A 25,949-nucleotide genomic window follows, 5' to 3' on the forward strand; every position below is an offset into this window, starting at 1 on the left:
AATTAATGGTTTAAATGCTTCAAACGAAGCTAACTGGCTCTCCAAGAAAGACCTATGAAGGATGACGAGATCTCAGGCTGAAGAATATTCGATAATGATGAGTGCCTAAGACCAAGACTTCCTGTTTTCCTCACTTGTGATTAATATGCCTATACTAGGGTTCAAAGTGAGGCAAGGATGGCTCATTCAATGGAAAGATTCAATCAAAGTGTCAGCTTTGGGAGAAGCTAGGATGACTTTCCACGAAAAATCCCTTGAGAGATACTACAAGAGACCTATGGTTGAAAGATATATCAAGGTTGAGGCTTATCCAATGGTCAACTATAGTTAAGAGAAAAGGTTTTGAATGATGAACTACAAAGTGCAATTACACAACAACTTTATACTTTTACAATTCGGTGGCAATTATTATGGAGTTTCAAGGATGCAAATGCAAATTATCCTTTAGGAACATTCATTCATTCTTTGTCCAACGAGTAACACATGCAAAAATCTCCAATAGTATCAATGATTCCACTGATTTGCATTAATTAGGGCACATTATTTCGCCATAAGAAAATAATTCCATGCATTAGACATTCATTAAAACATAATATATCATTATATTACACTTACAAGACAAAGAAGAGTATATCCATCCACAATCTTGCCAACATGAAGCTCCAATAAAGGTAGCGAAAACTTTGCATGCATCAAAATGCATTTATTCATCCAAATCATTCCACAATTGTGGGTCCGAATTCTTTAGAGAGAGATATCCCAAATCCAAGTGATGATCCAACACAAATGAGGCTCTCCCTTATTTATATGAGCCTTTAGAAGTTCAATTTGGCCTAATTTGACTAATTAAGCCCCTACCAATATCTTAATGTGCAAATAACAACTCTATTGGTGACAAGCCCACCAAATAGATCAATAAGTGTGAAAAAAGCCTTCCTAGTGAGGCCAAAATGATAAAATAATGGTGCAATGGGGCTTTGGAAGGCCCAGGTGAGTCCTCAATGTGCCATGATGAAGAGGAGGGCTCTTAAAATGATGATCAAGGGGGTGGCCCCTTGATTTCCAAGCAAAACATCCTATGGTGTTCCCAAGTGGCTGTGGGTCATAATCAATGGTCTCATGGGTCTCCAGTGGCTCAATATCATGTCGATGCTCCATCAGTGTGTGCTAGAAGATGACATAAACCCTCCCATGTCTCTTCGACTGAGACAAAACCCCGTCTGGGCCCTGGATCAATTGCCAAGTGTCATGTGCAAATGTGTGGCCGGCTGGGCAACGTGGTCCAAATGCATCATCATCTCTGTAAGGTTGGGGCATGAAGGAGCAAAGTGTGGTGCTGAAGAAGCCCATGGTGCGGCAATCAATGCTTTGCTGTGGTGGAGGTCCATGGCTCTCAATGCTCACCCTACAAGTTCCATTATGGCCCTCTAGAGGGCTTAGACGGCATATAGGGAGACCAAGTCCAAATGGAGACCCACCTGCAATTCTGTATAAGACCCAATGTGTCTCCTCATCTTCCAGTTTAACAATCCATCAGTGCAATTGAGTAAATAAGCTTGCTAACCAAGGGCAAAAGTGGACACTTCATAGTGGCATGTCCTTCCAAATGGGATTTAGGTTATATAGGTGTCACCAAGCTCATCAACAAAGGTTAACAAACGACCCTATTAGGTGGTTTCAACCTCTGAGGGAGTATAGATCCATGGTACATCCATCAAATGGCAGGTGTCAAGTGAAATGATGGTAGAACGAAATGGGGCAAAGTGGAAGACTCCAAGCCACATGCCATGGTACAAGGGTAGCTATAATGAGGGAGGGCCACACATTGGGTGTATAAATGTAGGAGGGAGAAATCGTGGTACACGATTTACCCGACCTTGTTTTTCCACTCTTCTTCATATGCCTTTTTCCTTTTATTGTTTTTTCTTTTTTTTTTTAACTGCTCAGGGCTCTAGGGAATGGGAGCTTGATGTGTATGATAAAGCAATGATTACCCCTATAAGACTGGGCAGTTCATCACCCAACAGGGGTTGGGACCATCATGGGTTCCTAAATGATGCAAGGGGCACTCATAGGGGCCCTAGGAACTAGGGTGATGGCCATAATAACAGGGGTTAGAGCTCATGATTGGATTTTTCCCAAGTTGGAACCAGGGAACAAGAGCATAATCCAAGCCCATTCTTTCTGTTGAATCCCCCCACAATTCCATGTCCAAATGTGTCCAAGAAAAGCAAGCATAAACACTAAATTACACAATGAAAAGCCATACCTTCGGGGTTCAAAGGCCCACCTTTAAACATACGATCATAATGGATGGCCGAGGGCATCTTATGGCGGGCTCAGGTGGCGGAGAATTGTGGCACATTGAGCTATTTGGTGGCTGTCGGCTAAAGACGAATTAGGAGAAAAAATCTCGTATAAGGGGTCACCCATTGGTGGTGGGTAACAATCCCTATTTCCTAGAGCACAGGAGGCCCCTAAATCCTAGCGCAATTCCTCCTATTTCCTTGCACACTTTCTGCCTCCTATTTCCATTATTTTTCCACTATTCTATGTTGTTACAATTACTTAGCCGGATCTTTTCTTCAATTAGTAATCAATTTTAATCTTCCAATGATAAATAGCAATTGTAGATAGACTAGTGAATGCAATGTAGTGTAGAAGACAATCAAGAGCAATAACAAGAGCACTGATATGCGAGTTTCTGTGGCACTGTCTTCTATGATATGCCAGGGTCAATGAAACTATTATCTGTGGCATCACGTATGTTGTAAAGTTGAGGAATAGGATAAGTTTCAACCCTCTCGGAGTCTTGTGCAGACCTAGTTACAACCTTTATATGGATAGAATTGAAGGAATTATTGTGGACAAAATTGGAGGATGTGTCATTGATGGGAGGCTACCATGAGGGTTAGTTTTATCTATTTGTTTTTGTTGAAGAATCTTGTGAATGGCATGCTATTATGACTGATGTACAAATTGATAAATAGATCTCTCTCTCATAAGGAAAGATTGGTTGGGTTTTCCTGTTGTGGGTTTTGCCCTAGCCACTGGCCTAATTTTTGGTGTCTCTCGTCTCATTGATTTACTGTGACGTCTATTGCTCTATATTGTTAATGGTTGTAATTTTTCCTGTGTAACTGCTTGATGATGATTGGAATAATCTAAAAGTCAAATTGAATTCTCTAAAGAAGTCTGTTGTATCATTGGAAGTGTTGATTTTCTAGGGCATCAAGCTAGAAATAATTTTTCTTCATCATGATAACAACTTTCAATGATCAATTAGCATTAAAGCCACATGACATTTATTCAAGAAATTATTATGCAGTTATACAAAAGAAAAATATCAACCGTTTAACAAGAAAGAGCAGTGGAACATAACCATGAAACCGTGAGACAAGAGAAACATAAATTAGACCTGAGGCCAGGGAAAAACCCATAAGGGGAAAACCCAGAAAATTCTTTCCTTATGAGAGAGAGGGAGTTCCAAATTTATCAATGCATCAAAAATAACCATAGCAAGATAATAGTCAAACCAGTGACCAAGCACAAGAAAGATCTCGGGCAAAGTGTCAATTCTTCCTTTAGCTTCCGGTCTCCTCCTTCTTCTCCCAAATTCGATGGATCAAAGATAACCAAGAGACAATTGATGTGTCTAAATGAGGAGAGATGATCTCCTTTATATAGATTTCATAGGGGGTTGAATGGGTGCATCTTCGGGGCTTGTTACCCACCATTTTGTGGGTAATATACCTAGATTTTTTTTCTTTCTAGAAGATGGTCCTCAGCTGGTAGTCAGCAGCCCCTTGCAGCTACGAACTAGCTCATTGTGCCACTTCTCCACCACTTGAGCCAACCATGTGGTCCTTCACCCATCTGTCATGGTCATATGTTTGAAGGCGGGACTCCCAAACCTAAAGGTATGTGTTGTCATTTGGTAATTGAGTATTGTAGTTTACTTATCATGGAAACTTTTGGGCATGGATTAATGGGGGGATTCGGCGGAAAGAGTGGGCTAGGTCTATGCTCTTGTCCCCTAGACCTCTTTTTGGATATTAACCTTGGACCCTAGTCCTGTGGGATATCTTTTTCTTACCTTTGGGCTTTAGGTATGGTACTTCATGGGAAACCCTGATTTTGGTTGCGTGGTCCTCCCTCATCCACATATATCACTCCCTTCCACTCATTATAACCCCATTCATCATTCCTCCCACCTAGGTCCACATTCCTCCATTAGGTCCACATAGGGTTAGCCTTCCCCTTCCCCTTGCCCACACCTTGGCTCGGGCCTGGAATGATGCCTCGAAGGTTGATGCAGTTGAAAAGAAAAGTAAAAGCATAATTGGCTACATTCAACAAGAAAATGTACCACAAAAATACAAAAGATAGTCAGGACAAACACATTTAGCACATGGGAAAAATCCAATACATGAGCTTTACCCAATTATCATGGCCATCACCCTGGTTCCTATAGGCCTTAGACGAGCCTCCTTCATCATTTAGGAACCCATGATTGTCCCAACCCCAGGTGGGCAATGAACCGCCCTACCCTAAAGGGGTATCCATTGCTATACCTTACGCATCATGCTCTTATCCCTTGAGCCCCGAGCAATTAATCAAAGAAAAATCATAAAAGGAAAAAAAACATATAAAAGAAAGGTGGAAAAATCAAGGTCGAGGCACCTCATGTACCACGATTGCTCCCTCTTATATATTATATACCCAAGTGTGGGCTTCCCTTTTGCTAGCTACCCTAGTACCCCATCATATGACCTAGGGCTGCCCCTTTTCATTTCCTACTCCATTTGTCTCTTTATCACATGCCACCACCCTTTGAAGGATGTACCTTAGACATACTATCCCCTCTAAAGGTAGAAACTACCTAATAGGATACTTGGTTAACCCCATTTTGAGCTTTTGAGACATTAGCACATGCCAAAGGCCACTATGGAAGGTGCTGCCATTATGAAGTGCCCACCTGTTGTCCATGGTTTGTGAACTCTTTAACTCGATTTCCTTTGATGACTTGTTGTATTGGAAAGCTAGAGGACACATTGAATCTTATGCAGGATTGCAGATGGTCTCCATTTTGGGTTTGGTCTCCCTATACGTGGTCCTAACCCTCCAAAGGGCTACATTGGTACATGTAGAGTGTGTGTTGAGAGCCATGGACCTCCACAGCAGTAGACAACACTCCATGGATCCCCAAAGATGTTCAGAGATGGCTTGAGATTCACCTATTGGACGATGAAGAATCAAGGTGTGCCTAGTTCACCTGGCCCAGCTGGCCCCACAGTTGTACCATACACTTGGTAGATGACCCAGGACTTGTATGTTGATGTAGCTTCACTTACACGATCATCTGAGCCCTTACAGATGGTCTACAGGGATATTCGACCTACTTGGAGGCCAATGAGGTTACTTGTGTGCCCTTAAACCCATTAGGAGCACAATAGGTTTAGAATTTGGAGAACAAGGGGCCAACCCCTTGTCCACTAATTTTGAGAGTCCTATTCATCATTGTGGCACTTATGGACTTCATTAGGCTTTTTAGAAGGCCCAACAACATGTATTATTGATCATTCGACCCCTTGAGAGACTTATTCTTTTGTTTATGAGCTTGTTTGGTGGGCTTGTCACCAAAGGTTAGTTGTTTTACACATTATTTTATTTTAGGGGCTAATGTAGGCCCAAGTAGTTAATTCAAACTCATTAGAAGTGTATAAATAGTTTTGATGAGGATTCATCTAGGCATCATCACTTGGATTTAGAACTAGTATCTCTTTAGAGATTTTCGCTATCCTTCTTGGAGGACGAATTTTTGGAGCATGGAATGAATTTGATGTTTGGATAATTTTCATCTGTCTTGGAGCGTCTTGATGGCAAGTTTTTGGAAGGTTGGATATATTCTTATACATGTAAGTACATTTTAATGCTATTCTTTCTTTCTAATTTTGTCACATACATTGTTGTTGGGATTTCTCTATAATAGGGCTTATTTGCTGCATCTCTTATGCGAAGTTGTGGAAATTTTGTTTCTGGATAGTGAATGTTTAATGTATGGACCATGTATAATGAATGAATGTTCCTAGGGATGTTTCACTACTGAAATTGGTCTTGACAAGCCATTTTTCTTGCAAAGCGAAGTATGAAGTCTTTGAAGATGCTTTTGCTGCTGCCCTAGTGCTAAGCGAAGTTGTCTTTGAGGTGTCCTTGACCTAGAAAATTCAAGGCCCATAGTCATAATTCTACCTAACTCTAATCTCCCCAAAGGATTAGGAGAAGGTCTTCCCAAAGTTGATCACCTTAAACCTATTTTCCTTCTCCCCTTTCCTCTTCTCTAGGTCTAGTCCTCTAGTCCTCTAGGTCACCTAGGGCATTAGTTATCTCATGATCTAGCCATCCAAATACTTCGATTTTTGGTCCACAACTGCGTTGATGTGTCCTCAAGAAGCTCTTTAAATTTCATGAGATTTTGACGGTGGGATTTTGGGATATCACAAGCCTTAGCTCGAAGATCAATTGTTGCCCTTGGTTTCTCGTAGGTTAAAAACCTCATTGGGATCCTTGCATTTCCTTTCATTGAAAATTCATCCCTTGATCCTTCTCCCCTCCCTAATTAGGTCTAGCATATCATTGGTTGCTAAATCCTATCCCCTTGACCAAACTTTCGGTCCACTTGGTCCCGTGTGGTCCCATGCACTATGAAGGTTAATTCTTCAAAGATCACTTGGAACCCAAGTTTACACAAGAATTCTAGGGCTTAGGGATCTCCTTTATCAGACACATACTCAAAACCTAACCCTAGAAAATTTCCCCAAGCCCTTCCCAGAGAGCCTTCCATCTTGTCTTCCAAGACAAGCAAGCCACATATTTGAGCCTCTCTTGCGAAGAGGCTTCCAGGATCACCCCTCACCCTATCATTTGCCCATCCATTTCATGATCCTTATCATAACGGGTCTCCTCCCATCGGTGAAACTCCGTAAAGAGTAGGGAGCCTTAGCCAAGGTGACAGTGGGCTATCTCTTCATTGTTGCCCTTAGCTTAGTCGTAACCCTTCAAGGATCCCCTTTTAGGGCCCCTGCTAGTTTGAGCGGTAACATTTTCGTGCCGTTGTCGGGGACACGAAACGTGTGTTTTGTTCCCCATACGACATATTGACATAACATTATTGGCGACTCCATTGGAAGAACGAAGCCCTAGTTCTTCATTGAAATTTAAGGTCGATGCTTGTAGGGTGAAGCAAGCGTTTTTTCTAGGCATCTTTAAATTCACCTTGGCAACTCCTACATATTTTTCACATATATCTCAAATAGGTTGCCTTTCTTTGATAAATTTCCTGTATTGGATATTGCTAGCATCCTTGGGCACCCTAATCATGTCATGGGAAGGATGGTATGTGTGGTGCCCGTGTTTGACGGTGATCCACTCTCCACAATTGACCACATAGAAAGATTTAATGCACATGCTTCAAGAGAGGAGGTTTTTCACCAATATGTCCTTATGTTGTTGTTCATGGGATCTCTCGGTGGTCATAACTCATGGCTGCATGATCATGAACCTAAGAGCATCTCATCTATTGAGGATTTCGTTGATGGCTTTCTTAGACATTTTCAAGTATGCCCCACATTAAGCATCCAAGAGGAAGCCTTCATTGACCATCATCAAGACATTGAGAATCTAAGTATTGAGCAAGAATAGGAGTCCTCGTTGGGTCCACATGACGAAAAGGATGATTTTGAGAACACATGTGTTGGGAAGGATGAAGTTGAGACTAACCTTACTGTTAAATTATGGTATGTTCTATGCTTAAGAGCAATTTACTTCAAATCTTCTTATTAGCCCAATATCAATTTCTAGAATTGCAATCACATTAACTTGATAGTAAAATGCAGATAGAACATAAATGTAAACAACAGAAGACAAGCCAAGACAAGAGACACAAGATGTGGCACCAGCCAGGGACAAACCCCAATGCGGGGAAACCCTTTGATCAATTCTTCTATATTCTTCAATAATTCAACAAAGAGAGAGAGATAGTACAATTTCACAAATCTGTGATTTTACAACAGCAGCAATAAAACCCTAACCAGCAAAGTCAAAGCTGGTCAAACAACTCCCAAATGACCTCAAGTCAACCTTGGAGAACTCGGCCTCCCACAACAATAATAAGCATGCCAAAATAGTCAATGAAAGGTGGTGAAACAACAGTCAATGCATCTACAACTTTGCGGTCATCCCTAACCAGTCAACGCTAGTTAAATCTGTGGTCAAACAGGTCAACGCTTGGCGGCCCAACAATGCTGCTAGCCTACGAGAGGTTGCCCAACCCAAAACCGCAATTAGATCTCCTCTACGCTGGTCAACGCAGTCAAATGCAGCCCTGCCACTCCACGGTCAACCCTAGGTCAACGTTGCCCTAAAAACAGACCTGCGTCCTTCCTTCTTCCCACGTGAGAGTGCCTTGTTGCTCCTACGCATACCCAAATAGACTAGGAGAGAGAGGAATGAGATGGTGAGATGAGTTCCATAATGCCTCGAGGTCTCCTCCTTTTATATGCCACGTTGAGGATAAACTGGGGGTGAGAAACACTGTTTTATTTGCTGGCCGACCTTGACAAATTGTCAAGAGATACAAATAAATTCATATCTCCATGAATACATGTCAGAATCAGATGATCGTTAGATCAATCCTACACCTCTTGATGAGAGGAATCCAAGAAAAATATTTGTTGCCATAAATGAGGTGACCCACATGGAGTTTGGCCCTAGTTGCCAATTTTAACACTCCCTCTCAACTAGGGAGAACTCAATCTGCTAATCCATTTGTCTATTGGTACTATCTCTGCCATCAAATTTACTGCCTTGCACTGCTCTGCTCTGCTGAACTATGAAGAAGAATAAATGATCGAGAATGTATCATACCATCCTCTACTGACCCGAAGTCAGTCCCAGATAAAAGAGAGTGTCTAATAGCACTCTTACTGACCCAAAGTCAGTCCCAATGAAGAGAGTGTGCCATACCACTCTTACTGATCCGAAATCAGTTCCAAACAGAGAGAGTGTCTCATACCACTCTTACTGACCTGAAGTTAGTTCCAATTGATCCCAGATCAATGTCATCCTAGCATAGGGAGTACGGTATATACACGATGCATCCATCGGTACTACTATGGTCCCTATCCTCATTTCCTTACTCATTGGCCAGATAAGAGGTACTTACCGCGAGTCCCAGACTGCATGGGTAGGATGTCTCGGTAGGAAAAGGATGAACCACTCATCCTGCCTACATGTCGCCATGGGATATCACAGGGGAAGGTTGAACCATTCACCCTGTACATAGCGCACCATTAGGGGAGGGAGAGTCACCCTATGGTTGCTCATCGCTCCAAGAAGTACCCCAAGCCCCTCGGAGCTCCCAGAGCTTAATGTATGCATCATACAAGACCCTCATAAGAGGGTCTTTCAACGACTCAGTTGTTCTCGGAAAGTCAGGAATTTGACCTTTCCCAGGGGCTTCGTCAGAATGTCGGCGACTTGCTCATCAGTCCCAATGTGATGGAGCCTTATTGCTCCTCGTTTTACCATATCCCGCATAAAGTGGTACGTGATATCGATGTGCTTGAAGCGATCATGAAATACGAGATTCTCAGATAAACAAATCCCACTCTCGTTGTCACAGAGGATCACGGTAGTATCCAGTGTATGACCAAATGGCTCACTAAAGAGCTTCCGCAACCAGACAGCTTCACAGGAGGCCATACTCGCAACAATGTACTCAGCCTCAGCGGTACTCAAAGCCATTGACTTTTGTTTCCTGCTCATCCCGGAATCGAAGTAGAACCCAAAGAGAAACAACACCTGGAAGTGCTCTTTCGGTCCACCACATTGCCTGCCCAATCAATATCGAAATAACCATGCAACCTCACATCTACGGTAGTGTATCTCAGTCCATGAGTGATTGTGCCCCGAAGATATCTCAGTAGATTCTTGGCACCAATCCAATGTGAGTGATGAGGCCTAAGCATATATTGGCTCAACCTGTTGACTGCAAAACATATATCTAGACGAGAGTTCACCAAGAACATCAATGCTCCTATGAGTTGATGATACTTAGAAGCATTTCCCAAAATAGGTTCAGCAACACTACCGCATAGATTCTTCAAGTTAAGTTCCATCGGGGTAGTCACGGGCTTGCAGTCCACCATACCAAATCTCTCCAATATCTTCACCACGTATTTTCCTTGAGATAGAAAAATTTCTCCTGGCTTTTGCCAGATTTCCAACCCTAAGAAATAGTGCTTCAGTCCTAGGTCCTTTGTCTCAAATTCGGAAGCCAACTCCCTCTTACATTTGTGAATGAGAGGGTCTGCATCTGTCAGAAAGAGGTCGTCAACATACAACACCAGTATGAGAGGCTTATCATCTTCAACCTTAAAGTAAAGGTTCGGATCGGCTTCACTCCTAGTGAATCCCAACTTCATCAAATAGCTATTGATCCTCTCATACCAAGCACGGGGTGCTTGCTTCAGCCCATAGAGAGCTTTCTTCAACCCGCCTATGTGAGATTCTCGATTATGAATCTCAAACCCCTTGGGTTGTTCCACATAGACTTCCTCTTTAATTGAACCATGCAAGAATGGCGTCTTGACATCCATCTGATGTAGGTTCCATCTTTGTGAAGCAGCAAGGGCTATGATCAAGCGGATGGTGGTGTATCGGGCAATAGGTGTAAATATCTCATCATAATCTACACCTTCCTTTTGAGAGAAGCCTGGAGCAACAAAGCGAGCGTTGTACTTTTCAATACTCCCATCAACTCCATGCTTGATTTTGTAAAGCCATTTCAAGGTGACAACTGTTTTGTCCTGGGGTTTAGGAACCACATCCCAAACATCGTTCTTCATGATGGACTCGTATTCTTCATTCATAACATCCTTCCATACTTGATGCTTTACGACTTCTTCGAACGATGTAGTCTCGTTTTGCATGATGGTGCTCATAATGGTCAAGTATCCTTGATACCTGGTCGGCTTCTTGCTTTCAAGGAAAGTTCCTCTGGGTGTAGTATGTCTCTCGACATCTTCAAGAGTCCCCCTGAGCCATGAGGGCCTTTTCCTAGAAGAGGAAGGTGTTGATTTGGGGTAGCATCGAATGTGCTCTAGCCACGAAATTGGTGAAAAGGTAAGGCACATGAGATCTCCAATACCCAGAAAGTGTTTGGGCAGATTCTAAACAGTTTGGGAGATATTAAAATAATTAATATTTTTAATGGAGTCCCTAAGTCTAAATTTAGGGAAAATAAAATATTAATGTGAATTAATATAAAATTGTGCTAGAATGGTCTAAAAGTTATGGATCAAGCCAGATCTAATCTTAGCCGTTGATTAAGGACTTAATCTCAGCTGTTGATTTGTCAACGAGAAAAGTATAAGAGGAGGCTTGAGGGTCACTTGGAGAACACACCAAGAGATCAAGATTTCGATTTTCTTGGGCTGGGTTTGCAGAAAAAGTTGAGAGAGTGATCAAAGTTGCAGCTGAGGGGCAGTGAATACAGAAGCAGAGAAGCAGAGATAACACCGGGAGGATCAACGCATTAGCCGGAGAGAGGGATGTAGAAGCAACCAAGGGTTCACGCAGAGGCAACCATAAGCTGCATAGTGCCTCAGAGGGCCAGCGTGGGTGACACAAAGGGCCAGAGGGCTGACGCAGTGCCTCCAGAGGCTGACGCAGACCAAGCCGGAGTGACGCTGGGCTAACGTTGGGCAAGAGAGAGGCTGACGCTGGGATTTCGTGTGGCAGATTAGAGCTGTGGAGCTGCCAGAGTGTTTATCCGAGGTTTCAGTGGAAATATCTTCTTCTGAGTAGAGAGGTACTACTGTCGAGAGTTTTCCCTGTTGGGTGAGCTAGATTTGGCACCCAGATTGTATTCTGAAACTGCTTAATAAATCAAACCCTCAGATAGCTGCACCAGTGTTCCCACATTGGGTTTTCCGGGGACATTAGTCCAAAAACAATGGTGTCACTTGTGTGCTTGTTTCTATTTCCATCAGTTGATGATTTGTAATGTGTTGAGCATACATTTGTATTTATTTCTAGTATTTACATGGTAAATAACTTGTTAATTAACAGAACAAGTAGGTAGGAATAAATCAGTAAAGTGCATGAAGGGTTTCTAACGTGTCGGACTTAGAAATTCCAACATGGTATCAGAGTGTGGTTGTAGATCACAGGAGAACTGAGGATATCGGTTGAGCAAGAGAAGCAACCGCAGAAAACAACTGTCCCGAATGACAGAAGCTGTTCCTAGCAGAATAACAGCAAGGAAGGGGTGACGCACTGCCTGCGTCATCAAGATTGAGCCAAGAAGAGGCTGCGCAGAGGCTGAGGGAGGCAAAGACAGGCTCACACAGAGCCACGTAGAGGCCAGGAGGGTTGATGCAGTTGGCTGAGGAAGTTGATTTGCTGGTGTCGGGATTGTGCAGAGCCTAGGAGCTCTAACCTTCAGTTTGCTGGGGTTTAGGATGCTGTGGGTAAGTTGCAGAGTGGAGTTGGTAGGGTATTGTAGTTAGAACAGTATCTAACAGGGTAAGACCAAGGTAGAGGGAGTTGTTGCTGAGGTGGATTTCTAGCCAATGAATCCATATCAGTGTTGCAGTTGCACAGATGATTGGAGGGGCATCTCGACATTGACAGAAGGGTTTCCAGGAGGGAAATCGAGGCTTAGAGGAGTCATACCGAGAACTTCCAGGAGGGAAGTAGAGGAGCAGCAAAATGGCACTACACAGAGTAAGAGACCAGGACAGACTATACGGAGCCTCAAACTTTGTAGTTTGGAAGGCCAACATCTTATCCGTACTAGACAAGAATCATGTCAAGCACTTCACCTTGAGGACGATAACTATCCCAGTTGACTCGGCTGATAACGACAGGTACGAGGATACAATGGTGAGGCTAAGAGTATCATCCTTGACGGGGTCAAGGATCATATACTACCACATATTGCCAAGAAGAATATGGCACAGGAGATGTGGGAGGCCCTGACCAAGTTGTATCAACATACTTCCGTGCAGAGGAACATGCTACTAGAAAATCTGCTGTGATCATACCAGATGAAAAAGGGAGAACAGATTGACCCATTCCTTGGCCGATTGAAGGAGATCCGGGATCAGTTGACTTCCATAGGGGCAACACCGGATCCATAATTGATGGTGAGAACAACCATGAATGCAGTCTCAGAACATTGGGAGGTGTTTGTCTAGAGCATACTGGGCAAGTCGACCCTTCCAGATTGGGAGGAAATGTGGGCTGCTCTTCGCCAAGAAGAGATCATAAGGCTGAGCAAGGCGAGAAGCAGCAATAAGGGGATCAGAATCAAGATGGAGGAGGAGGAAGATGTTGCCCTAGCATCTGAGGGAAAACGGGAAGAAGTAGGACCTCGCCAAGGTCAAATGCTTCCACTGTGGGGAGCTGAGTCATTATGCGACCTAGTGTCCAAGGAAGAAGAGTAAGGGAGAGGCCTCTGAGACCAAGGCAGCGCTAGCAAGGGCAGAGAAGGAAGTGGAGACACATGATGATTGTGCCATGAGTGCTCATGTACCACTTCAGAAGAAGTGGGGAGACATCGAGCTGTAGTTAGGCGGACTATAGGCGATGAGGGGCAGGATCCTCAAGGTACCTAGCCTTTTGGATTAGACCTTGCTACGGGAGCCCCGAAAAAGAGTAGCAGTATTGGCAATGTCAGTAGAGACAGATGCGGATGGAGCGATAGAGGGAGCTACAGTGCAGGATTCCCAGGACAACGCGAGGCTAGCAGGCTACAACAATGCGAGAGGCACGAGATTGTTGCACTAGTGCAGGACGACATAGAGAGGTGTGCAACGGTGCGAAATGCACAGAGTTGTTGCAGCAGCGCAGTAGTCAGAGAGGGAGCACTTGTCAGTGACATAGGGAGCTTCAACATCAAGAGTGTTTCTAACCCGACGGAGATGTCAGAGTTGGGAGATTAGTTACTTACTTCTCAGTAACTGAGTTGCAGTGTAGCAGTTAGCAGTGGTAGTGCTATGGGCAGCATAATGCAACATGATGAGAGGAGTTGCAATGCAGATGCAACAGTGGCAGTGGCAAGGCCATGGGCAGCAACACATATGCAGAGGGAGTTGTAGTTCGGATGCAACAGTGGCAGTGACAGGGCCATGGGTAGTAGTACAGGATGCAACAGTGTAGAGGATGTTGGGCAGCAGGCCTAGCATCAGCACAGGGACCGATGCCGAATGATCAGAGTGATGCTCAGTCAGGAGTATTACTAGAGCACAGTCCTCGCTAAGAGGGAGTGTTGATTTGGGGTAGCATTGGATGTGCTCTAGCCATGAAAATTAGTGGAGAGGCTAAGGCACATGAGATCTCCAATATCCAAAAAGGGTTTGGGTAGATTCTAAACAGTTTGGGAGATATTAAAATAACTAATATTTTTAATGGAGTCCCTAAGTCTAAACTTAGGGAAAATAAATATTAATGTGAATTAATATAAAATGTGTTAGAATGGTCCAAAAGTCATGGATCAAGCGAGATCTAATCTTAGCCATTGATTAGGGACTTAATCTTGGCCGTTGATTTGTCAACGAGAAAAGTATAAGAGGAGGCTTGAGGGTCACTTAGAGAACAGACCAAGAGATCAAGATTTCGATTTTCTGGGGTTGGGTTTGCTGAGAAAGTTGAGAGAGTGATCAGAGTTGCAGCTGAGTGAGTACAGAAGCAGAGATGCAGAGATATCACTGAGAGGATCAACGCAATCGCTGTAGAGAGGGACGCAGAAGTAGCCAAGGGTTCACGAAGAGCCAGCCAGGATTCATGCAGAGGCAGCCAGGAGCTGCGCAGTGCCTCAGAGAGCCAACATGGGTGACGTAGCGGGCCAAAGGGTTGACGCAGTGCCTCCACATGCTGACGCAGGCCAAGCCAGAGTGATGCTAGGCTAACGCTGAGCCAGAGAGAGGTTGACGCAGTCCCTAAAGGCTGACGTTGGGATTTCGTGGTGCAAATTGGAACTGTGAAGCTATCAGAGTGTTTATCTGGGGTTTCAGCTAGAATATCTGCTTCCAAGTAGAGAGGGACTACTGCCGAGATTTTTCTCTGTTGGGTGAGCCGGATTTGGCACCTAGATTGTATTCTGAAACTGCTTAATAAATCAAACCCTCAGATAGCTGCACCGGTTTTCCCACATTGGGTTTTTCCGGGGACATTAATCCAAAAACAACGGTGTCACTTGTGTGCTTGTTTCTATTTCCTTCAGTTGATGATTTGTAATGTGTTGAGCATGCATTTGTATTTATTTCCAGTATTTACATGGTAAATAACTTTTTAATTAATATAACAAGTAGGTAGGAATAAATCAGTAAAGTGCATGAAGGGTTTCTAACGTGTTAGACTTAAAAATTCCAATAGAAGGCTCTTATGGAGGGGGCGCAATAGGATCCATAGTTTCTTCAACATCAGGCATCATTTCATCTTCCTTCTGTTTCGGCTTTCTGGTGTTCTTTATCTTTCCTTAGAATAGGAAGATTGTCGACTTTGCTAAGAGCCATATCTTCATCAAAGGTGACATCATGACTTATTTCGACTTCCCTTTGACCAGCCACATAGATTCTATAGCCCTTAGAATTTTTGCTATAGCCCACAAAGATTCCCTTCTTTCCAGATGCACCCAATTTGCTCCTTTTCTCTTTCGGCACATGAAAATATACGGGACTTTGAAAAATTCTAAAATGAGAGACATCGGGTTTCTTACCAGTGAACATTTCTTTGGGAGTCTTGGAATCCAATGCTTGATGAGGGCATCGGTTTTGAACATATACGACGGTATTCGCAGCTTCGGCCCATAGAAACTTCGAAAGCCTTTGATCATGGAGCATGGAACGAACAACTTCCATAATTGTACGGTTCTTCCTTTCAGCCACACCATTCTGCTTAGGAGTGTATGGTGTTGTGGTCTCCCTCTTAATGCCAACTTCTTTGCAAAAGTCATGGAACTCATTGGATTCATACTCGGTCCCATTATCAGTCTTTAAAATCTTGATTCTCTTCTCGGTTTGATTCTCGATCAAGGCTTTGAAGTGACGGAACCAGGAGAACACTTCATCCTTTTTTTCAAGAAGTATATCCAAGTCTTGCGGGGATAATCATTTGTAAAAGTGAGATAATATAGATATCCTTGCAACAAGTTCACGAGCATCATACCAGATATGTTGGAGTGAACCAACTGCAAAATGTCGGAGGTCTTGCTATGGCTTGAGGGGAATGGTCCCCTTTTGAGCTTTCCTTCAACACATCTTAGACATACACCTTCATGCTCTACTTTGAACTCGGGCATCCTTGTCACCATCTATCTCACATCGGGTAGAGCCTGATAGTGAAGGTGGGCAAACCTCTGGTGCTATAGTTCAGATTGAAGAGATGTGTCACAAGACGTGACTCCCAACGGACTTCCTTCAACTTGATATAAAGAGTCAACACGGAACCCAAGAGTAAAAGCATCTTTAAAATTCCTTTTCCAAACACGTACCTTGCCATCGATGAATGCTACCTTGTAGCCTTTGTCTTCCATTGTCGAAATGGACACTAGGTTCTTCTTGAGATCAGGTACATATAAGACTTCTTGCAAATGAATTGTGTTACCCTGATTTAATTGAAAAATAACATTCCCTACACCCTTTATGGGAAAGGTGGAATTGTCTCCAAGAATAATCTCCAAGTTTGTCTCTTTTTCTATCAGATTAGAAAGAGCTTCCTTGTAGCCAGTGAAGTGCCTTGAGGCACCACTATCAATAAGCCAATTGCCAATGAGTTCGGAGGAGAGGTTGTGGAGAGGGCCGATATCAGAGAATACTCATCTTGCTTATTGTTAACAACATTTGATTCATACGTGGAGTTCCTTTCCTTCTTGGAGGGTTGACCACTTCCTTGATTTCCTGCATTCCTCTTTCTTTTGCCATTTCTTTGATTGTGGTTGGAGTTGCCCTTGGAGTGATTTTGATCATCATCATGTGATGTGTACTTTCTATTTGGACACTCCCTCGCATAGTGGCCAAATTTATTGCAAGCGAAGCATCTTCCCTTCCTTTCACCCTTCGATCCGAGCTTTCCTTTGAAATGACCTTTAGACCCATAATTATTTCTCCTTTTGGCATGAGAGGAGAAAGCAGTGGGGTTGCTTTCGTTTGAAGGCATTTCTTGCTCCACCATCCTTGTCTCTTCTTGATTGCATCTCGACATCAATTCTTCAAATCTCAGAATTCGATCATTGTTGAGAAGAGTGGTTCTAAATATATAACATTCGGATGGGAGCCCTCCAAGGGTAGTGATAGTTAGTTCCCTGTCAGGAATGACTTCTCCAATCGATAGGAGATCATTCTTGATCCCAGTGATCCTTAAGAAGTAGGATTGAATATCTTCGTCCTTGCCCTTCTTAATATCTTTCAACTTATTTTTGAGAGTGATTCCTGTGTTTGTTCTCATATGATCTCAAGTGACCTTGATTTCTTTCCCCTTTCTGAGTATAGTGTCAAGGAAGAACCCCTCATTGAATATTCTTTATTTCCTTGGGTGCCCCCTCAAGATCATGATCAATCTATAACCTCCCCTTTCTAGTGTGATCATCATGGGAAACCTACTTGTGTTTCTCCATCTCATCAATCTCCTGTTCCTGCTTATCATAACCCTGTAGAGGCCATAAAATATGACATAAATGATAAGGACCATCATGTGCTCGAGGTTTCCATCCATCAAAAGTTTATGGGCCTCATCATTGACATCTCTATATTTTGGTTAGAAGAGAGGATCTCATGGACTAGATTACATCCTTTTCTTACCTCTTCTCACATGATCATCCCTGTGTGGGCATTCTATTTTCCTACCTCCCATCGACCTTATCATCCATATGATTCTATCCACATTCACTGTGGCATTTGCTGCACGAGTAATCATATAGGCCCTACTCTCAAGTGGGGCCTCTTTTGAGGCCTTAGGGTTCTAGGAGGAGCACTCCTTGGGAGACATGGATTGAAGTAGTGTATCCATTATCCTTTCCATACTTAACATTTTCCATGTCACATCATTTCCTTGATATCATCTCTATTCTTCGGGTTAATTGTCATTGGTTGATTGGGATATGGCACTCACTTGTCCACATCCTTGGGTCAGTCTAGAAAACATTGCCTTGGAGGTTGATGCAACTAAAAGAATGAAGGAATGTTGAAAATGTAGCGAGTAAATGTACCTCGAATTGCCCTTCTCCCTATATGAGTGCAAGCTCATGAATTAGGCTTGAGTTAGGATGAGTTATTTCCATGTGCTGAAGGAGAAAAAGGAAGAAAGGAACTTTTGTTGGCTATAGTGAAAAACTTAAAGGCCTTTAGGGTTTATGTACCATGACAACATATTGAAACTTGCAGGGATGTTGTCTTTGATGAAGAAGCTGCTTTTTGGAAGTCCAAAGGTTCACACTTGGACTTTGATGATGAGATGTAAGTGGCTCTGGAATCAAAATCTTAAGAACTTGAACCAATAGAACAAGATCCTCATGAAGAGTCTCATGATCATGAATTTGTTGACTCTCCAAGAGTCACTGTACCTGAGACTGGAAAGAAACTTGCCTGGCTTAAAAGAACATAAAAGGAAGCTAAAGGACATGTTGCACCTCGTGGGACCTTCAGGGAAAGCAAGAAGCTGAAGAAGTATTTTGGTTATACTTCTATGATATTTAAGATCATTGAATTCGAGCCGTCCACATATGAGGAAACAACCGAGATAAAGTTTGGAAACATGCCATGATCAAAGAGTATCAATCTATATTGAAGAATGATGTTTGGGAAATTGTGCCAAGGCCTGGAGAGAAATCTGTTGTGTCTCTCAAATGGATGTACAAAATCAAGCATGCAGCTAATGGAAGTGTCGAGAAGTACAAGGCAAGATTTGTGGCTTGAGGATTCTCCCAGAAAGAGGGAGAGGATTACGAAGACACACTTTCTCCCATTGCATGGTATGCTTCTATTAGATCTGTCGTTGCTCTTACTTCTATTGCAGGTTGGAAATTGCATCAAATGTATGTCAAGGCTGCTTTTTTGAACGGAGTCATTGAAGAGGAAGTCTATATTGAGAAACCTCAAGGCTTTGAGGTCCATGACAAAGAAACATATGTTTACAAATTGAAGGATGCCCTGTATGGGGTGAAGCAGGTTCCTCGTGCATGGTACTTCCATATTGACGACTATTTGTTAGGTATTAGTTTCAAGAAGAGCAATGTTGATCTGAGCTTGTACTTCAAAGTCGTTGAAGGCGAGCCCTTGATTTTGCTGCTGTATGTAGATGATCTATTTCTGACAGGGGATGAAGTTCTAATTGTCTAGTGTAAGGGGGAGTTGATTTCTGAATTTGAGATGAAGGATCTTGATCTTATGCATTATTATTTGGGATTGGAAATTTGGCAAAAGCCGGATGGAATCTTTGTTGTCCAAGGCAAGTACATTATTAAGGTCCTTTAGAGATTTGGCATGATGGATTGTAAGTCAATGGAGTCTGGACACTTCTATGGTGACGAATTTGATGAAGATCCAGACTGTGATTCTGATTTCATTTATCCCTCTATGTATCCCAAATTGATTGGCTTGTTGAACTATCTTGTGAACACTAGACTTGATGTCTGCTATGCTGTGAACAGGTTGAGCCAATTCTTGGCTGAGGCCCGACATGTGCATTGGGTTGCAACAAAACATATACTGAGATATTTGCGTGGTATCATTGAATATGGTTTGAGATATGCTTCTAATGGAGAATGGTAGTTGCATGGTTTCACTGATTCTGATTGGGCTAGACTCTGTGATGATAGAAAGAGCACCTTTGGATTATGTTTTAGCTTAGGCTCCGGTATGATTTCATGGTCTAGTAGAAAGCAAACTTCTATTGCTCTGAGAAGCTGAGTATAGACTTGCATGTTTAACCTGTGAAGCTGTGTGGCTTCGAAAGCTATTTGCTAGTTTGTTTGATCAAGTGCCATAATTGATCATTATATATTGTGACAATCAAATTTGTGTAAAACTTTATGAGAACCCAGTTTTTCATGGCAGGTTGAATCTCATTGAGATCAAGTATCATTACATCCAGAATATTTTCCAGAGGGGAGCTGTGAGGCCTGAGTATGTCCCTACTGATGAGCAAATTGCTGATGTTTTGACAAAGCCATTGTCCCGGATGAAGTTTGCTTATTTCAGGGAACAATTTGGAGTTGTTGAAAACCCCTCTCAGTTTGCTTATTTCATAGAACGACTTGGAGTTGTTGAAAACCCATCTTTAAGAGAGAGGGAGCATTGATTGTACAACATCATTTGATTGAAAATTTTCCTTGGGTTGCGGCTGAGAGACCAATGGATTGGTCTGGAAGATTGTCACTCCCTTAGGTCATTTGACGGAGAGACCAGTGAGTTTGGTCGGGGACCTTAGTTATGAGGCATAAAGTGATCCGTTGGGTCATGATGACTGAGAGACCAGTTTGCTCAGGGACACCATTTGTGATCTCTCCCTCATGCAGTTGCTGAAAGACCTATGAATTGGTCGAGGAGATTGATCTTGAGTTCCTTTCCTTGGGTCGTTGAATGAGAGATCAATGAGTTTGGTTGGGAAGGATGAATTCTCTCCCTTAGGTCGTGGATTGAGAGACTATATAGTTGGGGATTGAGATAGGGATTCCTCCCTTGGGTCGTGGATCGAGAGCCCTTGTTATGGTTGGGGAGATGGACCATGTGTATATGATTGGGGTATGTTGCCTCATTGATTGATCCCATTGGTCAGTTGGGCACTGGCCTAGATGCCATTGGGTTTTGGCTTATAAGATGTGTTGGATGATGTGTATCTTTCCTTATGATGAGACTAACAATCTCTCCCTTAGGCAGTGGTTGAGAGACCTGTGGATTGGTCGGGGAGATTGATCTTGATAGAGGGAGAGACTTGTACATCTGATTTCTCCCTTGGGCTGTGGCTGAGAGACTTATGGATTGGTTGGGGAGATTGATCTTGGGGAGATTGATCTTGAGAGAGAATGAAAAGTACCTCCTTAGCTAAGAGGGAGTGCTGAATTTGGTAACTATGTTTGGTATTGACATTGGCAAATTGATGGAGAAAATTCATATTTTGAAGTTTGACTAAGTGGACCTAAGGTGCACAAGTCGGCCCCACATGTGGAAAAGCCTCCTCCTAAGACACATATAAATAAGAGCTTGTTGGACTTCATTTGGCAGCACCTCAAACACATCATTCAATCTGAAATAGCAAGGAGACATCCACATGTGCAAAGAAGTCAAAGGAGAATCTGTTTTGCATTGACCAACCTTCTAGTTTTCTATTTGACTAGTGTTGATTTTGGAGAGACTACTCTTGTTTGACAAAGTTCTTTGTCTATCTTGGAGGCCAAATATTTCAGGGATACTTTGACTCAGTTAGACCATGATTTTCCTCCTATTTCTGGGCTTGTTGACTGCAGGTTAACTTTGCCCTTTGACTGAGAATTGCAAGTGCCTATTTGAGTAAACTTTGACTGAACTTTGGTCCTCTCAGTTAGAGCTTCCTTAGGCTGAAATTCGACCCACTGTGCAGACTTGACTTTGACCAGCGTTGGCTGCACTTTCTCTCTCCTTTGATTGGTTTTTTCTTGGTATTTGTTAAGGTCAGAATTTGGAATCTTGTTGGAATATTTTGATGTACTTTTGATGAATTGAATCTCTCTCATAAGGAAAGATTGGTTGGGTTTTCTCCTTGTGGGTTTTGCCCTAACTGCTAGCCTAATTTCTGGTGTCTCTTGTTTTACTGTTCATTGTGATCTCTATTGCTCTATTGATGAAAGTGAATGGTTGAAAATTTTCATGTACAACCACTTAAAGATTGGAATGCTATAAGGAATCAGATTGTATCATTGGAAGTAGTTATCAGTTTGAAAAATTGTACTAGTTTTGTTTGCACTAGTAAAATCAACACTTTCCACTTTCTTTTCCCAGAAAGAGCAATGGTGCCTTGCTTTCTACATGAGAGAATTACTTGGACACAAATCTTAGATTCTTCATACTCTTCCCCGCTGAGAGACTTTCAGACAAATCACTTTTTGCTTTATGCTTGTCTTGTGGAGTTGGGGCAATAAGCAATATGTTTAAACCTAGAGTCCTTTAGATGACTCTTTAGACTATATTGACAGGGCCTTGACTCTCTAGTCTAGCTATCCCCCTTTGGGGTTTAATTGATCTCTACATGGTGCTTGATAAGTTGCCATTCTAGAAGACATGGTGTTGCACACTACCAAACTAGCAAATATTTTAGTAGACAACACATCTATAGATGACGTAAAAGTTGGGTGCCCCCCTCATTCTAGCACAACTAAGATTCCATCCAAAATTTCTTTTCCATGACCTTGTATGTTAGGAGAGCAAGGCTCCCTTCCTCCAACACTCCCCCCAAGATCATACAACCAACCTCCCTTAGTCTTGGCCACACCCTAGTGGACATCATTGATTAGTGCATAGACGACTTCATAGTTGTTGATGACTTTGAGGGGGAGAGTAAGGCTCCACACTTTGTCCTCAACAGTTGGCTCCTCTTCTTGACATCATCTATTGTCAATTAATTTCAACATTGAGTGCCTTCTTCTTATGGTAATCTAGCTTCTTTGCTTCTAAATATGTACTTTTTCTTTACTTGTTATGCTTGTTTACTAGTCTTATTAGCTAGCTATTTAGTTGATAGTTTTGAGCTTAGCTTTTCTACTTTAGAATCATTCTAGAAGTTGCTTTTGCACTCCTACATTGTACTTTATGTTTGTGGATGTACTTTTTAGTTCCACTAACCTAATTTTGTGGTCCTTTGCTAGACATTAATAAAATAATATTTACCTATCCTTGGTTGTCATGGATATCTATTCGTTGGGATTAGAAAGGTGGGCTGCCTCAAGCTATGGCTCTTGTATCCCATAGATCCTTCATCTCGTGGATTTATTTATTAAAATCTATCTATCTATCTATCTAGAGTACTTCCTTCATGAGCATATTTGAGAGGGCGATGGTTGTCTTCTATATCATGGGTTGATTTCCTTACTCCTATTTGTTGATGACTTGGTCCTGTTGGCCTCTACTCTTGAGGGCTTAGAGAGATAGAGCAATGCACTAGCCAATTTTTGCGACCTTCGACAATTGATGGACAACTTGGGTTAAACCAAAGTTTTGATCTTCAATGCATCGAAGAGCTCTCTTACAGACCTACATTTCTACTATCGAGGCACACAGATTGAGATCACCTCAACTTACACTTGGGAGTACAGTTCTCAAGGCCTTGCTTTGGTTTGCGACAGTCCCTCGAGTCTCGACTCAGTAAAGGGTATGTTTCCCTGGCCTTCATCGGAACAAAATGCTTCCAGGAGTAGTTTTGGGACATCTCAACCAAACTCTATCTCATGGAGGCAATTATCAGACAAACAATTCTCTATGGCTTTGAGATTTGGTGACTAAGCTTGATGTAGATAGATTGGAATAGATTGGAGAGAGTGTAGACCTTGCTTCTTAGGGGCATCATCCAATGTAAGCAGGAAATTCCACAACCCATCATTCAGGTAGAGTTTGGCATCCACCCTTTTCGCCTTGAGGTCATCTTCTGCTTGGTTTCTTTCCTTCATAGAGTCCGATCTCTTAGGGACTCTGTGGCTGGATGAGAAAGGTATCCCTAACTTGCAATTTTCTCCTCAGAGGCTCTCGCTTTAGATCGTGACTCTGGTTGAGTGCGAGGTTGGTTCTCAAAGGAATCTTAACTTCAGATGATTACTATCTCCCTAGAGCTCTTTCCCTCATTTGTATTGTCCCTTTCCAAGAAGATTGATTTAATTGTTCATTTTCACTTTGAGAGAAAAGCGACATAAAAAAAAGTGAAATGAATAATTAAATTTGAAAAGGTTATAAATAGAAAATACATGGTATTTTGATGACCCATGATATTTGTTACCACAAAATCTTCTAGGCTTTGGAGAGGGAAATCTTTCGAGATGAGCTAGACAAAGTGCTAACAATGGGGTAGAGGCCCAATGTCACTTCAACCAAAAGCCCTTGCTCTTTATGGACTTTCACCGATGGGAGGAGTCTCAGTAGGAGGGAGATCACTTTCAATAGATACGCTAGGTATAAAGCACAAAGTGATCAAGCTAGAGGTCATTCGAGAGAGAGGCTCCATAATGGCTCAAGGCTTCAAGGAAGCAAAACTCTCTTTAAGAAAAACCCAGGAAATCAAGGTTCAAGACCTAGGGTTTTGAGGTCTTGAGATGGTGATTGGTATTCACAAGGTCAAGAACAAGTATAAATGGTTTGTTGAAAAGATAATCAGCTATTCCAAGGCTCATGAAACCCTGAAGAAAGTCCTCAAGTTGAGGGTGAATAAACTAGGGTTTCCCTCTTAGGGCAACACCTAGGGCAAGATATTTTATGGATGAAATTTAAGTGTATGCCTACCAAAATGCTAGGTCATGTAGCCAACAGCATGTTAGGCTCTCAAACCACCAAAAAGCCTCCCTAAAATTTCACTCCAAGCCCTATTTTCCTGTGGTCGTAGTGGATCTTGCTTTGCGTTTAGTAAGAGATACAAATTTTAAGTGAACTTGTGGACTGATGGATGTTTTCTTTGAATACCAATTGCATAGTAAGAAGCAAGACATGTGATTCCCTTTATATTTCATTATGGCTAAGGGCCAAAGAGTAGCATATATTTCTTAGACCTTTTTTTAGAAGATAGGTTTGTGATTTAGGAAAATAAGCCAGTTTTTTTGATCATGGAACTGGTAAGTCTTTTTGCCGTTAAATAATTAATTCTCAGAATCATAGAGGAAAAGATAATATTTCTGCACACCTTAGAAGACTTGGATTTACAGGATTATTGTGTAATTAAGTCATTAGAATGATATCTTCAAGTGTCTGTATATACATATTGCTTCTGTGAAAAACCTATCTTGAATTGGAAATTATTTTGTCACCAGCTTGTAAGGCTTTCTAGTGACTGTTGTTTTCTAATTTTCTTCATTTAACCTTATGCTTGAAGAGGGAGATAGGAAGTATTCTTTTTCAGTTTTAGGCTCTTTGTGCCTTGTTGGCTATTTATTTTACTCATTTTGGAAGTCATTAGGTTAATATGTTTTTATGTTTGAAACAAATACTGTTTGTCAGTGGCGAGTTGGAGTATGCTGCACGTTGTTTTCAGGCCTTATTAATGAAAGATAAACACCATTCAGGAGTTCTCATCAATTACGGTGCCCTTCTTCTGTGCAAATATGGTTCAGTTGTTGCAGGTATGAGAATCCAACACATGAGACCTTAAAGGCTATTATCCCTTTTCCTTGATTGGTATTTTGTTACATCAGAACTTCTGTCAACATTCTGCTACATGAGCCCGCTATATATTTTAAAAGTTCAACTGTAATATACTAATTGGGTTCTCGACTTTGATTCTTTGTGAGGACAGTAGCCATAAGATGAATGCTGTGTTTTTCCATAGATTAGGACACGGGAATTATATTTATTACTTTGTGCACTCAAAGTTTTCAGTAAGACGTCATATAGGTGATGTTGGGTCACCACATATGCTCAGATTCTCAGCAACTGGACTTCAGTTTTTTGGTACCTTCATCTCTTCAAATTAAACATGTATTTTTATTGTGAAATTTCAACATGATAAAATATTAGATATAATCAACTTTATGACAGTAGTCTAGACTGGACAAGCAGTTGGAGAAAATATTATTTGAGAGATAAAGTCTGCTTTTAAAACACTTAGATCTACGAAAAACATTCCTAAATGTTGAAAGTTGACTATCCTTTGTGTTGCATTTTGATGCATGTGGTTTCTAACTTTTTCATTTAACAATGTGCTGTCTGAAATATACCTTC

General features: G+C 42.0%; 1 protein-coding gene across 1 annotated transcript in view; it reads left to right on the top strand.

Annotated features, from left to right (window-relative positions):
* LOC149206056 (tetratricopeptide repeat (TPR)-containing protein) overlaps positions 1–25,949 on the top strand; it is a 310,884-nt gene that overhangs the window by 26,869 nt on the left and 258,066 nt on the right. The window contains exon 5 of the mRNA XM_089395272.1: positions 25,230–25,351. Coding sequence (XP_089251398.1) covers positions 25,230–25,351 — 122 coding nt within the window. The remainder of the gene's footprint in view (positions 1–25,229; positions 25,352–25,949) is intronic.

The sequence above is a fragment of the Pinus tabuliformis genome, chromosome 1_2 (genome assembly GCF_031772625.1).
Source record: "Pinus tabuliformis cultivar Carrire ecotype Pingquan chromosome 1_2, CPIR1, whole genome shotgun sequence".
Lineage (NCBI taxonomy): Eukaryota > Viridiplantae > Streptophyta > Pinopsida > Pinales > Pinaceae > Pinus > Pinus tabuliformis.